This window comes from Lacerta agilis, chromosome 8 (assembly GCF_009819535.1).
Source record: "Lacerta agilis isolate rLacAgi1 chromosome 8, rLacAgi1.pri, whole genome shotgun sequence".
Taxonomy (NCBI): domain Eukaryota; kingdom Metazoa; phylum Chordata; class Lepidosauria; order Squamata; family Lacertidae; genus Lacerta; species Lacerta agilis.
In genome coordinates this window covers 30,270,256-30,287,437 of record NC_046319.1, presented here as the reverse complement: position 1 = coordinate 30,287,437, position 17,182 = coordinate 30,270,256, and the positions used below count along the sequence as shown (strand labels likewise).

Here is a 17,182-nt window from a genome sequence, read left to right as displayed (position 1 = left end):
TGCACATAGGGCTCCAATGTGCACTTGAAATTTCCATTCTGTTTAGTATTGAAAACTCCCTCTGTGTGTTCTGGCTCTCCCATGCTCAGGAGGGAATAAGGGATCCTCTGCTTATACAGGAGTTCCATATCAGTGTTGGAACTCAGCAAACATTTGCTATACAATAATTAACTACAAAGCACAGGTGATATTCCCCCCCCCCCCAAGTATAAAAATATAACATTACTTTATTGTTTTTAGAAAAAAATGGTATTCTTGGTTGTTGTTGTTGTTGTTGTTGTTGTTGTTGTTGTTGTTTGCTTCAGAGTGATAGGGTTCTGCTGTCAAAACTACCTCATTTAGCTACTGGTTCATTCACAGAGTGGCAAGCACAGTTGTGATAGTTAGGTTAGCAGTAGCATTATATCCATAAAAGACTCATGGTAAGCATCGTTCCTTTTTAAAGCAATTTTAGATGGAGTTCCAGTAATTGCTGCTAACTGCCCTGAGCAGGTTAGAAAGGTAGATAAAAGCATCAATAAATAAATTCTAGTTGCAAATTCTGTCATTTCACTTAAACTCTCATATAAAAATTGATTGGGCACTGCTTGGATACTGCTTCATACTGGCCATTCTGTCTGCGTTCCGCCACTGAAGAGTGGGAAAGTGCGCCTCACAGGCGAGCGACTCCACAAAGCAAAGTTTTGGCGGAGTGTGGAATGCACCCGATCGTCTCTGCCCAAACTCCAGTGTGGACCATAGCAGCTAGAAATAGCTTCCTAAAAGACTTCCTTGCATGTGTCTGATTCAGAGCCTTGTGAAGTGACACCACCCTCAGAGGCCACTTCAGATGACAGAGAACCTGTGTGGTGCAATGGCTAGAGCATGGCTAGACTAGGACTTGGGAGACCAGTGGTTCAAATCTCCATTCGGATATGAAGCTCACCATGTGACCTTCAGACAGTCATTCGCTCTCAGCCTGATCTGTCTCAGGGTTATTGTGAGGATAAAATGGGAGGGGGACATACATTGTATGCCGCCTTGTTCTTCTTGGAGGAAAGGTGCGATATAAATGCAATACACATACATAATACATATTCTAGCCCTTTTGCTATGCTAGGCATGATCATGGCACACAAGGTGGCTTCCTAGAGCTCTCCAGAGCATGCTAGTAGGCTTTGCACAGATGGCAGGCAATGAAAACACCACCTAGTTGTTGTGTCTGATGTGGACAGCATTTTTGGAAGGGGCCATAACCTACCCCTCATAGGATTGGGAATATATGACTAATATGAGTGTGCTTTACTCCATTGGGACGTTCATAGGCCAGCTCATAGACATGGCAACTTGCTTGGCTATATATGTCAGCAGTGGAAAATATATGCTTTGCATCTCCCCCCCACCCCCCGCAGGCAGAAATTAATCCCCATGCTACTTTTTCTAGCATTTGAAGTGACTCAAAAAGAAAAACTCGTTAACCTTTCTTTAGGCGTTGGACAGGGGATTTGGTTGGTGACTATTGAGCATGGGCCTTGCACAGAGGAATATGGCAGCTCAATGCCAGAAGGTGCTGTAGCTCAGTGGTAGAACACATGCTTTGCATGCAGAGGGTCCCAGATGCAGTCCTTGCCATCTCCAAATAGGGCTGGAAAAATGTTTCTAAGATCCCAGACAATGTAGATATCAGTGTGTTAGATGGACCAGTGGTTTGACTCCATATGAAGTTCGCTTTCTATGCTTTTTCTCCCATCTATTCAACCATGCCCTCTAAAGGGAGACTGAAACGTTCCAGACCTTAGGCTGTGGAAGTAGGCTATTATGGAGGATTGATGGGGGAGGGCAAAAGCATCAACCACACATCTCTTTTTCTTGAGTGATTTCAGCAACTGCAAAACACGCATCACAATGGTACCTTGTTGCCTGTTTCCCCACCTCTACAAACAGAAGCTAGTGGAATTCAGCGGAGGTGAGGGAATGTGCACCATGATGATCATCGAATCATAGAGTCCAACCTCCTTGCAATTTAGTTGGAAACCATGCTGCTGTACCCTGCTTAGCTTTGCAAATGTGCTAGCAGTTTTACTGCTGCACCACTAGGAGGGGATATGCCATGCAAAACCGTTTCAGGTGTGTTCCTCTCCTCTACCCCCCTCCCAGCAAAGGGCTACTCAGTGCACCCTGTACCTTGGCACACCTTGGAACACCAGAAGATTTGGTGGTGGTGCAGCTGTTGGCACAAGCAGTTCTACTACAGTGGCCAGCAGAAAACCTACCCCTTTTAACACTCAAACAATATAGCCTGCCCAAGTGCCAGTTTGGGGCATTGTGAGAAGATCAGAAAAGTGGCTCCATGCTTTACCTGCTGGACGAATCTGAGCCAAGGGGGTCTTGCCTCAAGCACTGGTGGGCCCTTCTGGCATGATGCCCAGCCATGCTGAGTGCTGCTGCCATGTCCTATATTTTGCAGTAGGAGATGTTTCCAGAGGGGGAGAAGAAGAGAGGACACAGGGCTGGTACTTAAAAAAAATATGCAGTCAGAACCCTCTATCATGCCTGTCTCCAGCTTAATTACAAACCAGGATAAGAATCCTGCCCCCCTCCCTCAACAAAAGCTCCTACATTGCTTTGGGCAGTGGAAGAGGGGGAAAAACACCCTTAGTTCAGTTAGGTAGGCTCTTTATCTTTGAAGAACTTTCTTCAATATGTTGCATGTATTAAAAAGTGATCTCCCCCACCCCCCGGTTGCCTTTACACAAAACATTGATTAAGTAGCAGCTATTCCCAGACTACCTCATGATCAAACCAGCAGCTGCTTTCTTACATAAGTTTCTGCAGATAAGTCTGCCACTGGCATCTGTACTAATAGGATTCTTGGCTATTTCGGCACATCGGCAACCTTCTGAGAGAGCTTTTCATGTCTGCAGTTTGTGGCCTTTGGAAATAATTTCTTCAAACTACTAGCTTGGAAGGCTGCTCGTTTCTGGGTGTCCCGAATAAAATAAGATGGACTAGCAAGGCTTGGTACTTTTTTCTCAGTTGACGGGCAAAGCAGCTGCACGTATAACATCCTTTGTGCCCCCCTCCTGAAACGTTTTTAATTACCTTTGATTCATCGCATAAAACCCCCGACTCGCTTGGCGCTATTCGAAGTTCCTCCTCCCCCACTCCACGTGAGCCAGGAGTCCACCAGCCCTGCCCCACTCTGCCCCGATGAAGCATCATCTTGTACGTGGCTTGGATAGAGCTGTTAAAAGTCTGTCTTGTAGATCTTGCTGATCTGCGACAATGTGTTGGGTTCAAAGGATTTCTCGGAGCTTGAAACAATCCGAGCGAAAGATTCTTTGCTTTGTTTCACTTGCTGCTTTAGCACTGCAACTACATACTCGCTCCCTTGGGGTCAAGCGAATCGGTGACTAGACCTGCCTCCAGCTGTGTTATACATCTAATTCTGCAGAGAATAAAATACGAAATGGAAACACCTCTCCCTTCAGCATGATGCCTCTTGAGAGTTCATCATCCAAAACTCCTTATTAGCCCCATTGCCGCCTTTCTCCTTCATTGTGTTTCACGCTCCTCTTGAAGAACAGCCCTATTCTTTTATGCCAGGCTAATTCTGATTTTGTATGGCTGTGCACACAGAGGCTAAAATGCTCCAACCTCTCACTGTACGCACTCTTCCCCCCCCCCATTATCGTGAATGGAAATGGTTGCCGTCCTCCTTACTCCTATTTTAACTCTGTCTCTTCAACAAAGCTTCTATACCTCCTCTTCCCTCAGGAGAGAATTTAAGTTCTTCAACAAAGTAAATGCTTTGAATCTTGCCCCAAGAGGGCAGATTTCTTTTGTAGAAGATAATGAAAAATCAGAATTCAGGCCTGCACCAAATTACACTTTACACAGGAGCCTGCGATTGGCATATATGCTAATGCCTCAGATCCGCCATTCTACCTTCCTGTTAACAATAACTATCCCGCAAACAGGCTGATGGATGCAAACGTACAATGCCCTTTGCCCTATTTATCTGCCCCCTTGGTGTTCTCTGTGGACTTATCAATTGGACCTAAAATTGCTCTAGGTCTGAGTTCTGCCCTATATCCACAGGCGCTGTCATCCTTGACATGTGACAGGACATAAGCAAGACCCATCTCCCTGGGGAGGAGCCATGGCTCATGTGTAGAGTCCTCCCTTAGCAACAACACTTGAATTTCAGTGAGCGGCCTCTGCCCCCAGCCTTTTTGCGATGCCCCTTCTTTTTGGAAGGCTTCAGTTTTAAATGTCAGGGGGCATATTGCCCCCTCTCTATTCACAGTCCTGGCCATGCCCCCCGGTCTAAATCTCTCATCATTCCTGTTTGCACACTATACATTTAAAACACCCCCTTTAAAGAATCATAGAATTGTAGAGTTGGAAGGGGCCCGTAGGGTCATTTAATCCAACCCCTTGCAATGCAGGCATCTCAACTAAAGCATCCATGGCTGATGGCTATCCAATCCAAGAAGGAGGTTCCACCACATTTTGGGAGTCTGCTCCACTGCTGAACAGCTCTTACTGTCAGAAAGCTTTTCTGATGTTTAGTCCACTGATGTGACTTGGGTATAAGTCAGCTTGCTGTATTTTTGGAAGAAGTCCTTTTCATAACTGTCAGGAAGTGCACGTCCTGTCCAATCAGGATGTCCCTATTCACAAGTAACAGGCAATATAGGCTGAGTTCACCTAGCTCCTGTTACCTGGAGGTCCTGTTGAACAAAATTCCCAACTCAGTATGACCTTATTTTCGTAGGATCATTTTTTGCATTCATGAAAGTAGGTGGATTTTATGAGGGTGGGCAGAATTTAAGAATTTTCCTTGGAGCACCTTGCCTTTTAAAGATGAAATAACTGAGTCCTCTCCCCTTTTTTAACCAGTAGCAGAAAGAAGAAAGCATTGCTGCTGCTTTAGCAATGTTGTAATCTTTCTCCCAGGGGTATCCTGTCCCAGGTACCAGGTGGTGGCTGGGAGCAGCCAAGCTGCCTCTTCAGGTGGCAGAAAGGCTTTTGTTTGTTGGGGGAAGAAGGCAAACCTCTGACTACCTTCTCTTTAAAGGCAAGGCACTCCTCTTTCCCAGTTATCAAAATTTGCCTGCCCAAAAGATTAATCTCATGTAATAATATTCTCATGTAATTTGTTCTTAATGTCTGCTCGTTTGTTTTGGGTATTTTTAATTAATATTTTAGGTGGCACGCGGGTGGCGCTGTGGTCTAAACCACTGAGCTTAGGGCTTGCCGATCAGAAGGTCGGCGGTTTGAATCCCCGCAACAGGGTGAGCTCCTGTTGTTCAGTCCCAGCTCCTGCCAGCCTAGCAGTTTGAAAGCACGTCAAAGTGCAAGCAGATAAATAGGTACCGCTCTGGCGGGAAGGTAAATGGCGTTTTCGTGCGCTGCTCCGGTTCGCCAGAAGTGGCTTAGTCATGCTGGCCACATGACCCGGAAGCTGTCTGCGGACAAACGCCGGCTCCCTTGGCCTATAGAGCGAGATGAGCGCCGCAACCCCAGAGTCGTCTGCGACTGGACCTAATGGTTGGGGTACCTTTACCTTTACTAATTAATATTTTAGACTGTCTACTGTAAACTGCTTAGCGGTCTTGGATCTAGTAAACAGTATACACATTTTGATAAATGAATAGAATAGAATAGAATAGAATAGAAATCTTCTGGAGAGGTTTTCACTTCAGCCTCACATCTTGCTCCTTTGGTTTCAGTGGGACTAAGGTGAAAATCCTGTAAGCACTTAGCAGTGAGTAAGTTCCATTGAATACAGTTGGCCTTATGTTTGAGTAACTGAAGGCAAATGAATGCCAGATGAAAAGATGCGGGGTGTGCAATTAAGGCAGGAACACATTTTTCCTTTTAGGATAATTTCAATAGATTATTTATCTCTTTCATTTTGATGCTTTCCCTCTTCCTCACGCATGCATGCACGCACACTGCATTTCTGAAGCTCATTGATCACAAGTAACCCCATAGATTTAGAAGCTTTCATGATTACAGAAAAGGCCCCTGAATGCTCATATCCTTTCCAAAGAACCATAGTTTTCAGAAGCTTGTTAAAAAAAAAATAGATGTCTCAAATATAGCCAGGCAAACTAAATTGAACAACATGCTGTTCTCTGTTTTGTAATCTCTTGTTGATTTGTAGTACAACAGGTAAAATGCAGTTTTTATGCTGCCTGCCTTATGTGTGTAATACAAACTGAGCAGCCTGCAGCTGTCCAAACAACATTACTACTCTATAATTCTTGACCAGTTCCTCTTTCTTTCTTTCTGGACCGTTATTGATTTTTCTTCTTCTCTCCCCCTGCTTCCCCCCTCCCCCTTTTACCCAGAGCCTAACAGCAGAGGATTAGAAAAATATATAGTCAGAGAGAAGCTACATTGAGTTTACATTGAAAACAATAGAAGTACATGTTTCAGTAAGCACCAGGATGTATTGATATCTCTAGCTCAAGAGGGAAAGGTACGTTTGGAATATAGAAGATCCTCTAGATGCCAGGAATGCTCTGCTAATAAGTGCACTTCTGTAATCCTGTAGACGAGGCTTAGAGAACCCCGCCCCCCCAAAGGCCCTAGTAAACACTGAAGTAAAATGGGTTACTGGGAGTCTATTGAGAAATAATTATGGGTGAACAGATGAGGGAAGATACTTCTATAATGAAAAACAACAGCCAAATTTTGTTTAAATAGAAAAAGGTTTTTAAAAAGGTTGAGCTAGAAAGCCCCCCATTCTTCAAAGCCCACTTAAGCTTTTAAATTCACTGGGTAGCCCAAGTTGCCGTTTTCTCATTCAGCCTTGATCTACAACATGGGCCATTGAAGTTAATGGATGTGGTTAACTTAGTTCTATTAATTTCAATGGGATACAAACCCCCTTGCAACCTGGTACCCTCCAGATGTTTTGGGCACCAGCTTCCATAGTCCTTTCCTATTGACCATGCTGGCTGTAGTTGGTGGGAGTTGGGAGTCCAAAAATATCTGGATTCGGGGAAGGCCGAAGTGAACACATAACAAATTTTGTCATGGAATAGGAGGTTGTCTTGAAGGGTAGAGGCACTGTCTCCCCTTTGGGGCTGGCTCAGTGTGCCTTCTGCTGTCCATACCCAGGATATGACTGGGGCTGGGCAACAGGGCCAAAGCAGGTGAATTTTGTACCCTTCTGCGAGCGTCCTGCTGCTCTGCTGCTTTTGTCATCCATATGTGAATTACTGCAGTTTACATCTGGTATTTTCCTTGGCATTGTTCGTAAGCAGCAGGCATGCCAGCCATTTGATTTAGCCATGTTCTGATCTATAAAAAGGGGGAGGGGAGAGCAACAGGCTTTGTTTATTTAATGGAATTCCTCCCTTCAGAACTGTTTTAACTTTTAATCCCTATAAATTATCTCTAGGATTTCCCCCCCCCCCCATGTCTCATCACCAAGAAGACACACCTTGCCACTCTTAAATACAAACCCAGTCTTCTCCCATAGAACAAGTGGCTCATGTAATTGCTTCTTAATGCTATCTCCTTGTTTCAGCAGCTAAGCTTATTAGCATGACATAGGAAGTGTATAGCAATTGGTGAAGGAAAATCAGTGTCGCGTTTCACTGCAGATTTCCACGATTTCTGGAATTTATATCTCTATTTCCGCAAATGCTCCTTTGCACTGGTCCATGGGTGAAATGAGGTTTCTTTCATGCTCTTTTTCTGGAATTACACTCTTCTTGTCCGGAGGTCTTGTTTCCTCGAAAAGCACATTTTACTGCAACATATAAATAAATCTGATTATACTGACTGTCTGAAGCAGGAGTGGGGAAATCTGTGGCTCTCCAGATGTTGCTGGACTTCAGTTCCCATCATCCCTGGCCATTGGCCATATTGGATGGAGAGGTGGTTGGAGTCCAGCAACATCTGGAGGGACACAGGTTCCCTTCCCTGGTCTAAGACTAAAATCATAGTGATTAAGCCCATTGAACTCAAATGTGTAGGGCTGGGCTGTTGATACTTAGTTCTGGCTTCTGCTTGTCCATCACCCTTTGTAGTGGGGTATTCATTACAGCCTCATTAGAAATTTTTCAGTTATGCAGCATTTTGAATGCAGATTTGCCCTTTGAACATTCTGGTGCATAGTCATTCAAATGGCAAGCCAGGAGTGGTGTTTGCTCCATCCTCCATTTGGATTTCCATCTTCCGAGATGGTGAATTGGTGCTACAACTCTGTGTCTAAACATGAACGTTGCTATACTCCTCTGTTAATACTACCATTGGCCTAGACCCAAAGTGCTGTAATGTTCACTCCCCCCATATGTTCTGCCTTCTCCTTCAGATCTCATGCTGAAATTCTTGTTTGTGAAGTGAAGCATGTTGGTATGTACAACAGAGGCCTTTCCATCTTAGCACTCATGCTGTTGGCTTGGCTATTGGCTGATTCATTTGAAAACATTTACAATACATCCTCCCCTTTCACTGCAGTTGTAGTCCTTGCAGTGCCTATAGCAGATAAAAGCAACTTTAAAAGTGGTGGAAGACCATGAGAGAGGGAGCCGAATGGCTCTTCACTGGCAGGGAGTTCCAAAGTCTAGGTATGGGCTTAGGGAAGGCCTACTGCTGCATCCCCGTCAAGCATGCCTCAGCCAGTGTCATTATATCATTTTTTTCTGATAGATGGATCATACCTTTTTAATCTACAAAACATTCTTAGTTATTCGCTTTTTCTGCCTTTTTCTGTTCATCATTTGCATTGCTTTATTGTTGCTGATTTTTAGCCAATTCTCCATTTAATTTTTAATCAAGTTGCTTTTAGTACAGTGGCTTTATTGACCCCCACCTTAAACTTTGTGAAAAGGCATCTTATGAATTTTGCAAGCACATCGATCAATTAAACATCCACACTAAAGTGTGTGCAAGTGTGGCGGCCGGCAACTCCTCTCCCAGGAAATAAACTTGAATGCTACGTTTCTGAATTATAACAAAACCATAAAAAATAATCTCTGCATTCAGCTACCAATAGTGCATGATCAATCAATTAAAATATTTGTTTTTCCTAGTATTGCACTTAAAACTGGTTGTTTGCTGGCTCCATTTTTCTCCTATTGGAATGTACACTGGTAGCATTCAGTAATGCTAAACTAATAGCAAGAAATCTGTTGCCTTCTAGGTGCTGCTGGACTCTCATGTCCCATCAGTCCCAGTCCAGCAACATCTGAATGGCTACATGTGTCCCACCTGTGCACAATTGGGCATTTTGAGTATGTGCCCCCAGGCTGAGATAGTCCCTCCTCTCTTTCCTCTTCCTAGCTGTTGCTTCTCCATTCCTGTTTTAGTGGCACCCTATAGTTTGCCGCTTCAGCTAAACCATTGTTTGCTTGGAAGCTAGGGTTGCAAATTGAAGGCTCAGCCTGATTTGTTTTGTTAGTTTGCAGGCAAATGGTGGTTTATGCAGCCTATTGTTTTCTGGGATCTGACAGAACAGCAAAATATAGTTTGCAACTAAAACATATTTGGTTGCTGTGTACACGGGGAGACCAGAGAGGTTCATGTTCATAACGCTAAACCAAAATTGTTCTGTTGCCATCAGCAATGGCACATTTTTGTTTTGGCTTCTTAATACGTTGAAACATTAATAAAGCTTTGAAAATAATGCTAAACAAATGTCTTGGTTTTATTGGAACATGGGAAGCTGCCTTATACTGTGTCAGACCATTGGCCCATCTGGCTCAGTAATGTGTACACTGACTGGCAGCAGCTCTCCAGGATTTCAGATGTGGAGTCTCTCCCAGCCCTACCTGGAGATACTGCTGGGAATTCAACCTGGGATCTTCTACATGCAAAGCTGATGCTCTACTGCTGACCCATGGTCCTTACTCTTATTACATCTGAATAGCTGCAAAAGCGTTCAACCTCTCTCTCTCTCTCTCTCCATAAATACATACACACACGTATATACATATGCATACCTGCTGGCTGAGCACAACACATAATGCCTCTCAGGTAGTGGGCTCTATTTATGCAAGCTTAAAATGTTCATTTATTTTGCTGTCGCAGAATTCTTCGTTGCTTTACCAGTCTCTTCAGTTTCTGTCCCTTGTTTAACGACAATGACAGTAATAAAAAGAAGTGCAAAAATGGCTATTTACCTCTGGTCTTTGGTCGTACCACAAGGACAGTGATGTTTCATGGAGAAAACCATATTGCAGGCATTTTGGTTGGTAGCAAGGAAACCTGGTAGTCTGCTTTTACACACAACATGGCTGCAAACATCTTGCAACACACATATACAAAGTGCCCTTTGTAGAGCCAATTGGGGCAAGGGGATTTGTCCAAGTTCCAGTAGCCAAGCCATCTTCCCATTGCTTGTTGCATCATTCTTAAACTCTGATCTTATTAAAACACAGAAGGTGGTATGAGGTGTGATTTTGCTTTCTGCTGCCTACAAAGCTCTCTTACCTTTTCTCTTTTTGTTTGTTTAAACAGAAAAAGACCTATCAGTGCATCAAGTGTCAGATGACCTTTGAGAATGAAAGAGAGATACAGATCCATGTTGCAAATCATATGATTGGTAAGAACCCTTTCAGCTTTGTTGCTCATAGGCCACTTAATGTTTGATGTTGACTTCTCTGTTCAGTTATTTTATATTTTGTGATGGTGTTCCGCAAACACTGCTGCAATAAATGCAAACAGCCCCAGGGTTGATTAATATGGACTGTGGTTGCCAATTCTGCTTGGTTTGGCCCCCATGCTGCACCAGCCAGGAGTATTGCAGTTACTTCCCATGTCAACATTGCAGCACTTGGATGAAAAAACACACACAGGACACCTGTTGAGGCCACATGGTTTGTATGGGTAGTTTTAAAAATGTGAGGCTATGCTCACCAGGGAGATGTGGAGAGTTTGGGCTGTGTGTTGAGTTTTGCCTTCATCCTTTCTAGCCTGGGTTCACATGTAATGAGCAACAATGGTTTGTGCTAACCATATTGAAAGGCTCACACCATAGTTGGAGCTTCCAGATGTATTGTAAGGAAAACATGCTTTAGAGCTGCTTGTTAGCTTTTGCTTTGCATCTGCCTGGTTCCTAAGTTCGCTCCATCTCCATCACACACCAGCACCCTCTGGAGGGAAAGCAGTGGCCAAAATTGATGTTTGTCGCTTGTCTGTGAATTGGTTTAGCATAAACCCATTTCAGACTATGCTCTCAGATCTTGGTTTCCTGTTCCCAATCAAACTGTGGTTTGTGGACAGGGTTGGGTAAGGTATTAAAAGAAACCAGAATATGGCTAAACAAAACATGGTTTTGTGTTAATGTTTGATTCTGGCCCTAGTACATGTGTTTGTTAAACCACTAGATAAGTCTGATGGTCCGCACAAGAATTTAAGGTTGCCTTAGAATCCAAACAGAAATAAGAAACGGGATAATTATCTCTCCCCCACAAGCTTTTGTTTCTCGAGGTTCCAGGAATTTGAAAACTATGTTGCAGGCTCATGCCATTATATATATCCATTTTATCTTCCTTCCTCTTTCCCAATCTTAAATTTTGCCACTTGGGATAAGTGTTTCAAACAGTTGTTCTTCTTGCCTTTAAGAGTCTCCCACTGACAATGTTTAAGTATCGCCTGGTTTTCAGAAGGCAGCAATTCTCCTCATTTCAAAAGCCGCTTAAAATGTCTCAATGCCACGTTGTTGCTTTCCTGCCCCATTTTTGCTCATGTTAAAATGAAACTTTTGACAAGAGCTTCCACTTTATGCCATACATTTTCAGTTTTATCTGGGAAAGGGGGAGGGGGGGCTACGGAAAGTGCTTGCTGGTTGTCAACCACTTAGAAGCAATTACGCTTCAGTTTTGTGTGTCATGACATTGATTTGCTCACATTTCCATAGCTTAAAAGTGGTGAATTTCTGAGGCACATTGTCAAAACAAAATGCCTAAGAAGTTTTATTCTAGCCAACCTTTTTTAAAAATACTTTCAGGGTGCTGTGTGTGTGTGTGTGTGTGTGTGTGTGTGTGTATATATATATATATATATATATATATATATATATATATATATATATATATATATTTGCCTAAGCACCTTAGATTTTTGAAATGTGTGTGTGTGTCCCTGTTTTCTGAGCCCTGGGCCTTTTTTTGTTTTCAAGCCTGGTCATAATGGGAATGAGATCTAGTAAAAAAAATGTTACTGCAATCAAAAGGGCTGTATTTCTGCTGCAGCTGTAAGGGCTGACTTTCTCCCCCCCCCCTTTTCTGAAAAATGCGAAGAACTACTTCTTCTATCTGCACAGATGTTATAAATATATGTGAAGGCTCAAGAGCTTAGTTTATTTTGATGCATAGACCACAGAGGAGTTCCTTACACATGCCACTCCAGACGTATGTCGTTGAAGATCCTTCAAGGGCCCTACAGTGTTCTTTATGTGTTCGCGTGCGACATCCATCTCTGATAATCATAATGATTTCCCTTGAACAATTTAGCATTTAAAGGAAGTATTCTTCCACGTATGGAGCGCCCATTATCATTAATGGGAATTATGCACAAATGTTGAAGGGAGGATTTGAAACGCTGACACTGAAGATTAGAGGAAAACCTTTTTTTTCCGGAAGAAAAATAGGTACTGTCACTCATCGTAATTTCCACGGTAGCGCTAGGCAGGGAGCTTGCAGGCAGTGTCAGGGAGGTTAAAATGAAGTTATCTAAAAATGTTTGCTTTTGTGGCAGGTGTTAATGCAATCTCTTGTTTGCAGGTGTGAAGGGTGAGAGCTTTGCTAATTGGACCATGGTGATTTCAACTCCTTCCCGCCATCCTTCTCTATCTCCCGCCCCTCCTCATCCCACTCTTTTAGTAAGATCCGTATGAAAGAGACGTATCCTTAGACAGCTATGTATTTTTAAATTAAAACTGCGAAAGGGTGGTGGGGCTGTTCGTGATCTAGAAATATGCAGCGAACACATTATTTTGCAGATTTTACCCTGTGGTTGGGCTCAATCGGTAAAGCAGCAATGTGATGCCACTTTGTTAAACTGGCTTTGCATGTATCCCAAACTGCCTGGCCACAGCCTTCTCCTGTGGCTGCTCCCTTTCTGACTTCCACCCATGGGCACCATCTCCTAGCATGTTTGCCACCTAAATTGTCACGTTGGAGGCGTGAAGGATATATAGAACTAACAGTGGCTTTGCCGTTGGCCCTTGTTGGCAGTGCCCTTCGGTTAGTAAGGGCTGGCTGTGGCCCACTGTGCTTGGCCCGTCTAGTCAAACCGGACCTCCATTTTGTAAAGGCTTATCACTAATGATGCCCATTTTGCCCTTTTGATCCAGAGACTCCAGCTCACCCTCCCCCATGGAGCCCCTTCCTTGCACAACACGAATATGATTGAAGTGGCACAGATTCAGGTTTGATGCTAGGGAATACACATTGTTGTCTTAGGTTGAACAGTTGAGGAGCCCCATTTATTTGAAGTCATTAAGAAATGCAGGCATGCCATAGCCTGGGCCCAGTATCCTGGAGCCTGAGTTGGAAGGACCGTAGCTGTGTAGAATAACATAAGTTTTGCATGCAGAAGGTCCTGGATTCAGTTTCTGGCATCTCTAATTAAGAGGGGTCCACATGTTAAGAAAGTCCCTAGAGAGCTGCTGCAACTTAGATTCCACTGCATGTTGCAGATTGCAACTCACATCATCCCACACTTTGGGCTATGCTGGCTAGGGCCCGATGGGAGCTGTAGTTCACAACATCTGGAATGCACCACATTGCTCATCCCTGGAGCAGACAATACTAGGCTAAACCAATGGGCAGAGCATGCCTGTCTGGCATAAAGGCAGCTTTCTGCGTTGCGCTGGAAGCTCTCCTTCCTTGTGACCAAACAGCCCTTCAGCCTAATGAGAATCAAGTGTTTTGGGAGCCTGGATGTGGTGTCTCCCTGTAGAAAAGCATCCCCCTCGCAGCTCCCCAGTCATATGGCTACATTTATCAAAATAGCATGCAAGGAATGTTCAGTAACGCTCACAACATGTCCTTTTGAAAAATTACCCTTCTGCATTTTTTGCTCTCTGTATCTATAATATACACGTTCGTGCATACAAACACAGTGGCATATTGGGTCCTGTGTGTCATCCCTAGAGGCTGAACAGACTGGCTGTATCCCTAGAGGAAAGATGTGGGAAACATGCTGCTTTGTTTTCATACCGGGGCCTCTGGGAACATTTCTAACGAAAGAACAGACCCCTTCTTAGTCATGATCGGTTTGGATGGAAGAGGGCTGTTGGGGAATATGCTTCCAACCATAGCTTTTCAGTGTTGATGAGCATCTCTCTCTCTCTCTCTCTCTCTCCCCCCCTTTTAAAATCCACCTAGAGAGCAGGAGAGTCCTGAAAGAACTTAGCTGATTGGAGGCTAGTTTTAATTTGTCAAGAAAAGGGATCCCCTCCCTTCTCCTCTTTGAAACATTTTCAGACTTTGGGGAGTCTGCCCAGGAGTATATCAAAAAACTTTGAGCAGTTCTGGCTGCCTCTGTTCTGCTTGCCTCCTCCTGTGCTGACCTGGTAATGTTTAAAGTATATTTGTTCTCTCTCTCCCCTTCTCTTTCCCCCCACCCGCTTATTCCTCTCTCCCTCCACCTTCCGCTGCCTCTGATGTGTGCTGTCTGTTAGATCCCTCCAAGGATGGGCATGCTCAGTAGCTGGCTCTGCAGGGGGTGTAGAGGACAGCCGCACTGCAGAAGGGATCACAGCAGACGCTTAATGACACACAGTACCTCCCGTGCCAGTGGTGGAGGGAGCAACTGAACATAAATGTTTTGGTTACTGATGTGGGAAGCCAACCCATTGTCCATAGTCATGCTTAGGGAACCTTTGTTGTTGTTGTTGTTGTTGTTGTTGTTGTTGTTGTTGTTGTTGTTGTTAAGATTTGTTTTGCTTTTGCAAACCTTGGTGCTTCTCGGAATGTGGACATCTCTCTGTCTTGTGCCTGGGTTGTGAGTGCCCTTTTGGCTATGTAAGTGATGCCATTCACAGCTGGAACAACAGGAGTAAGGGTGGTTGATATTGGTCTTCTTTATGCACACGAGTTGCGATCCTTAAGTGACTCCAACCAAAAGAATCTGATTGAATATTTTGGTATAAATGGTTTGACCGTCTGGTAGTAGTCCTGTTGGGCTTCCACTACGTTAAGTCGTCAGGCCGTAAAGATGGCGCAGTTTCACACAAAGTCTATAAAGATTTTAATCCCTGGAGTCTTCTTGCGAGAATAGCTAAATCTGCAGATTAACTGTTGCATAGTGTGTGCTTTCTTTGAGCAGGAAAAACCATTACCAAAATCTAACAGTGGTTAGCATGAAGTAATTGCATCTAAATTAGATTAATAATAATAACAATAATAATAGTATAATAGTTCGTCCTTTTTGTGTTGTCAGTTATAGTTTGCAAAGGTACATTCCATTTAAATATAAATGCTTGAATTAAAGCCCATTCATACCGTTTCTTTAATGGGCTAACATTCCAATCCTAAACACATTTAATAGGAAGTAAGTTGTGGTGCATTTCAGTTTCTGTTTGCCTTCCAAATGCTAATTGACACAACCTATGCATTAATGCATTAATGTATTACTGTATTCCCTCAGATTGAATGCATATGCATTACGTGCTAGTAGTCTTCAGGGACACGTGTATGTGGTGCCTGTTAAGTGAGAACTTCTTAAGCCTTGTGAATCCACCTGGGGCGGATTGTGAATAGCCCGTAGGGTGCAAACAGTTCACCAAGCTGTCCAGCCCACTCTGTCTTTGCACTGCAGAATCTACATGGCTTTTTTGCATTCTCCAATGTTGAGTCACCAGGAACAATTGAGGGGAATGCATTTATAAAGGACCAATTTATGCCCTCAATTTATATGCTTGTTGGATTTTTGAACTGTTTGAGGAAGGTTATTTTAGCATTTAATGTTAACATTATTCAGAGCTGAAAATACTGAGCAATTCTTAGGAAAACTTCACATTACAAGACTTGTGCACAGGTGTTGCTTCTGTGTAGGAAAGATGCATCCTGTGACAGTCATATATGACACTCGCATGCCATGTTTTCCTTCTATGTGCAATTATAGAGTCCCAGAATGTGTACCTATAGGTCACATATTGGTTTAATATTGAGGTATGAACAAGTCTTTTGGCTGCACCCACAACCTCTTTGTTCCTCCCTTTATATGAAAAAGTGAAGAAAGCAGAAACTTCTTAAGTTAGCCATAGTTTCCTATTTCTGGAAAACTGTTTAATGGGTTTGAAACAAGACAATATATTAACTATGGTTTGAAGTTTCTATCTTATTCTAGCTTTTTATGAAGTTGTTAACCATAGTTTCCCAGTTTGGATGAAATGGGAAACTAGTTAATTTAAGAGTTCCTGCTTTGTTCAGTCCTGCTCCATAGGGAGGAGCCAAGGGCCTGCAGGTATGCCAGCAAGGCTTTTTCATATTTTTACTCATTCAGCTGAAATATGATAGTCCAATCCAGCCTATAGAGTAAAAAAACTGCAGGTGTAATAATTAGCAAATGGCTGGCCATGAGCAGGATTCATACGATACCTGTATACTGTTTCCAGCAAGGAATTTCCTTCCATATGGAAATATTATAGCTTTGGAATGGATCCTAAAATTGGGATAGTTAGTCAGTGTTGGCTGGTGAACATTATCCTTGGTTTCTTGGCTGTTTATAAAAAGCCTTCCATTATTCCTGGTTACTTTAGCTTTTTGCAATTTTAGAAGATGCCATTTGCTAAAATAAGTTAATTTTCCTGGAGATATTCATTGATTGTGTCAAATGTCTGTGATAAATTCCTCTGAAGAACTCTTTAGTCTAATAGTTGTATGTGGTAGCAGTTGAGGCTGATGCTTGAAAGCAATAACTTTTGTAATAGCGTTTAGGCATTAAGGCAGATAAAAATAAAAAGTGTAACAGATTTGTTTTTGAAGTATTACATGCAAATGATCAACAGGAACATATTTTCTGGACTCCACAGCTGAAAGTGTGAATTAATTATGGACACATTAAGAACTCTGAATCTCTCTCCAGTGTTTCCCCCCCCTTTAATGCACATTTCAAATTGTTGCTCCTTTTAAATGTACAGTTTTGGGGGGCTCATCACAGTCAGCATACTTTAGTAGTTCATGCAATCTACAGGTTTAAATATGTTAACTGAGATACAAAGAGT

The 17,182-nt window shown here is 43.1% G+C and overlaps 1 protein-coding gene across 3 annotated transcripts in view; it reads left to right on the top strand.

The window, feature by feature from the left end:
• The window catches only part of ZNF423 (zinc finger protein 423), a 302,228-nt gene that overhangs the window by 174,297 nt on the left and 110,749 nt on the right, over positions 1–17,182 (top strand). For all 3 annotated transcript variants that reach the window (XM_033156747.1, XM_033156744.1, XM_033156746.1), the window contains one exon: positions 10,465–10,549. In XM_033156747.1, the coding sequence (XP_033012638.1) occupies positions 10,465–10,549 (85 nt within the window). The remainder of the gene's footprint in view (positions 1–10,464; positions 10,550–17,182) is intronic.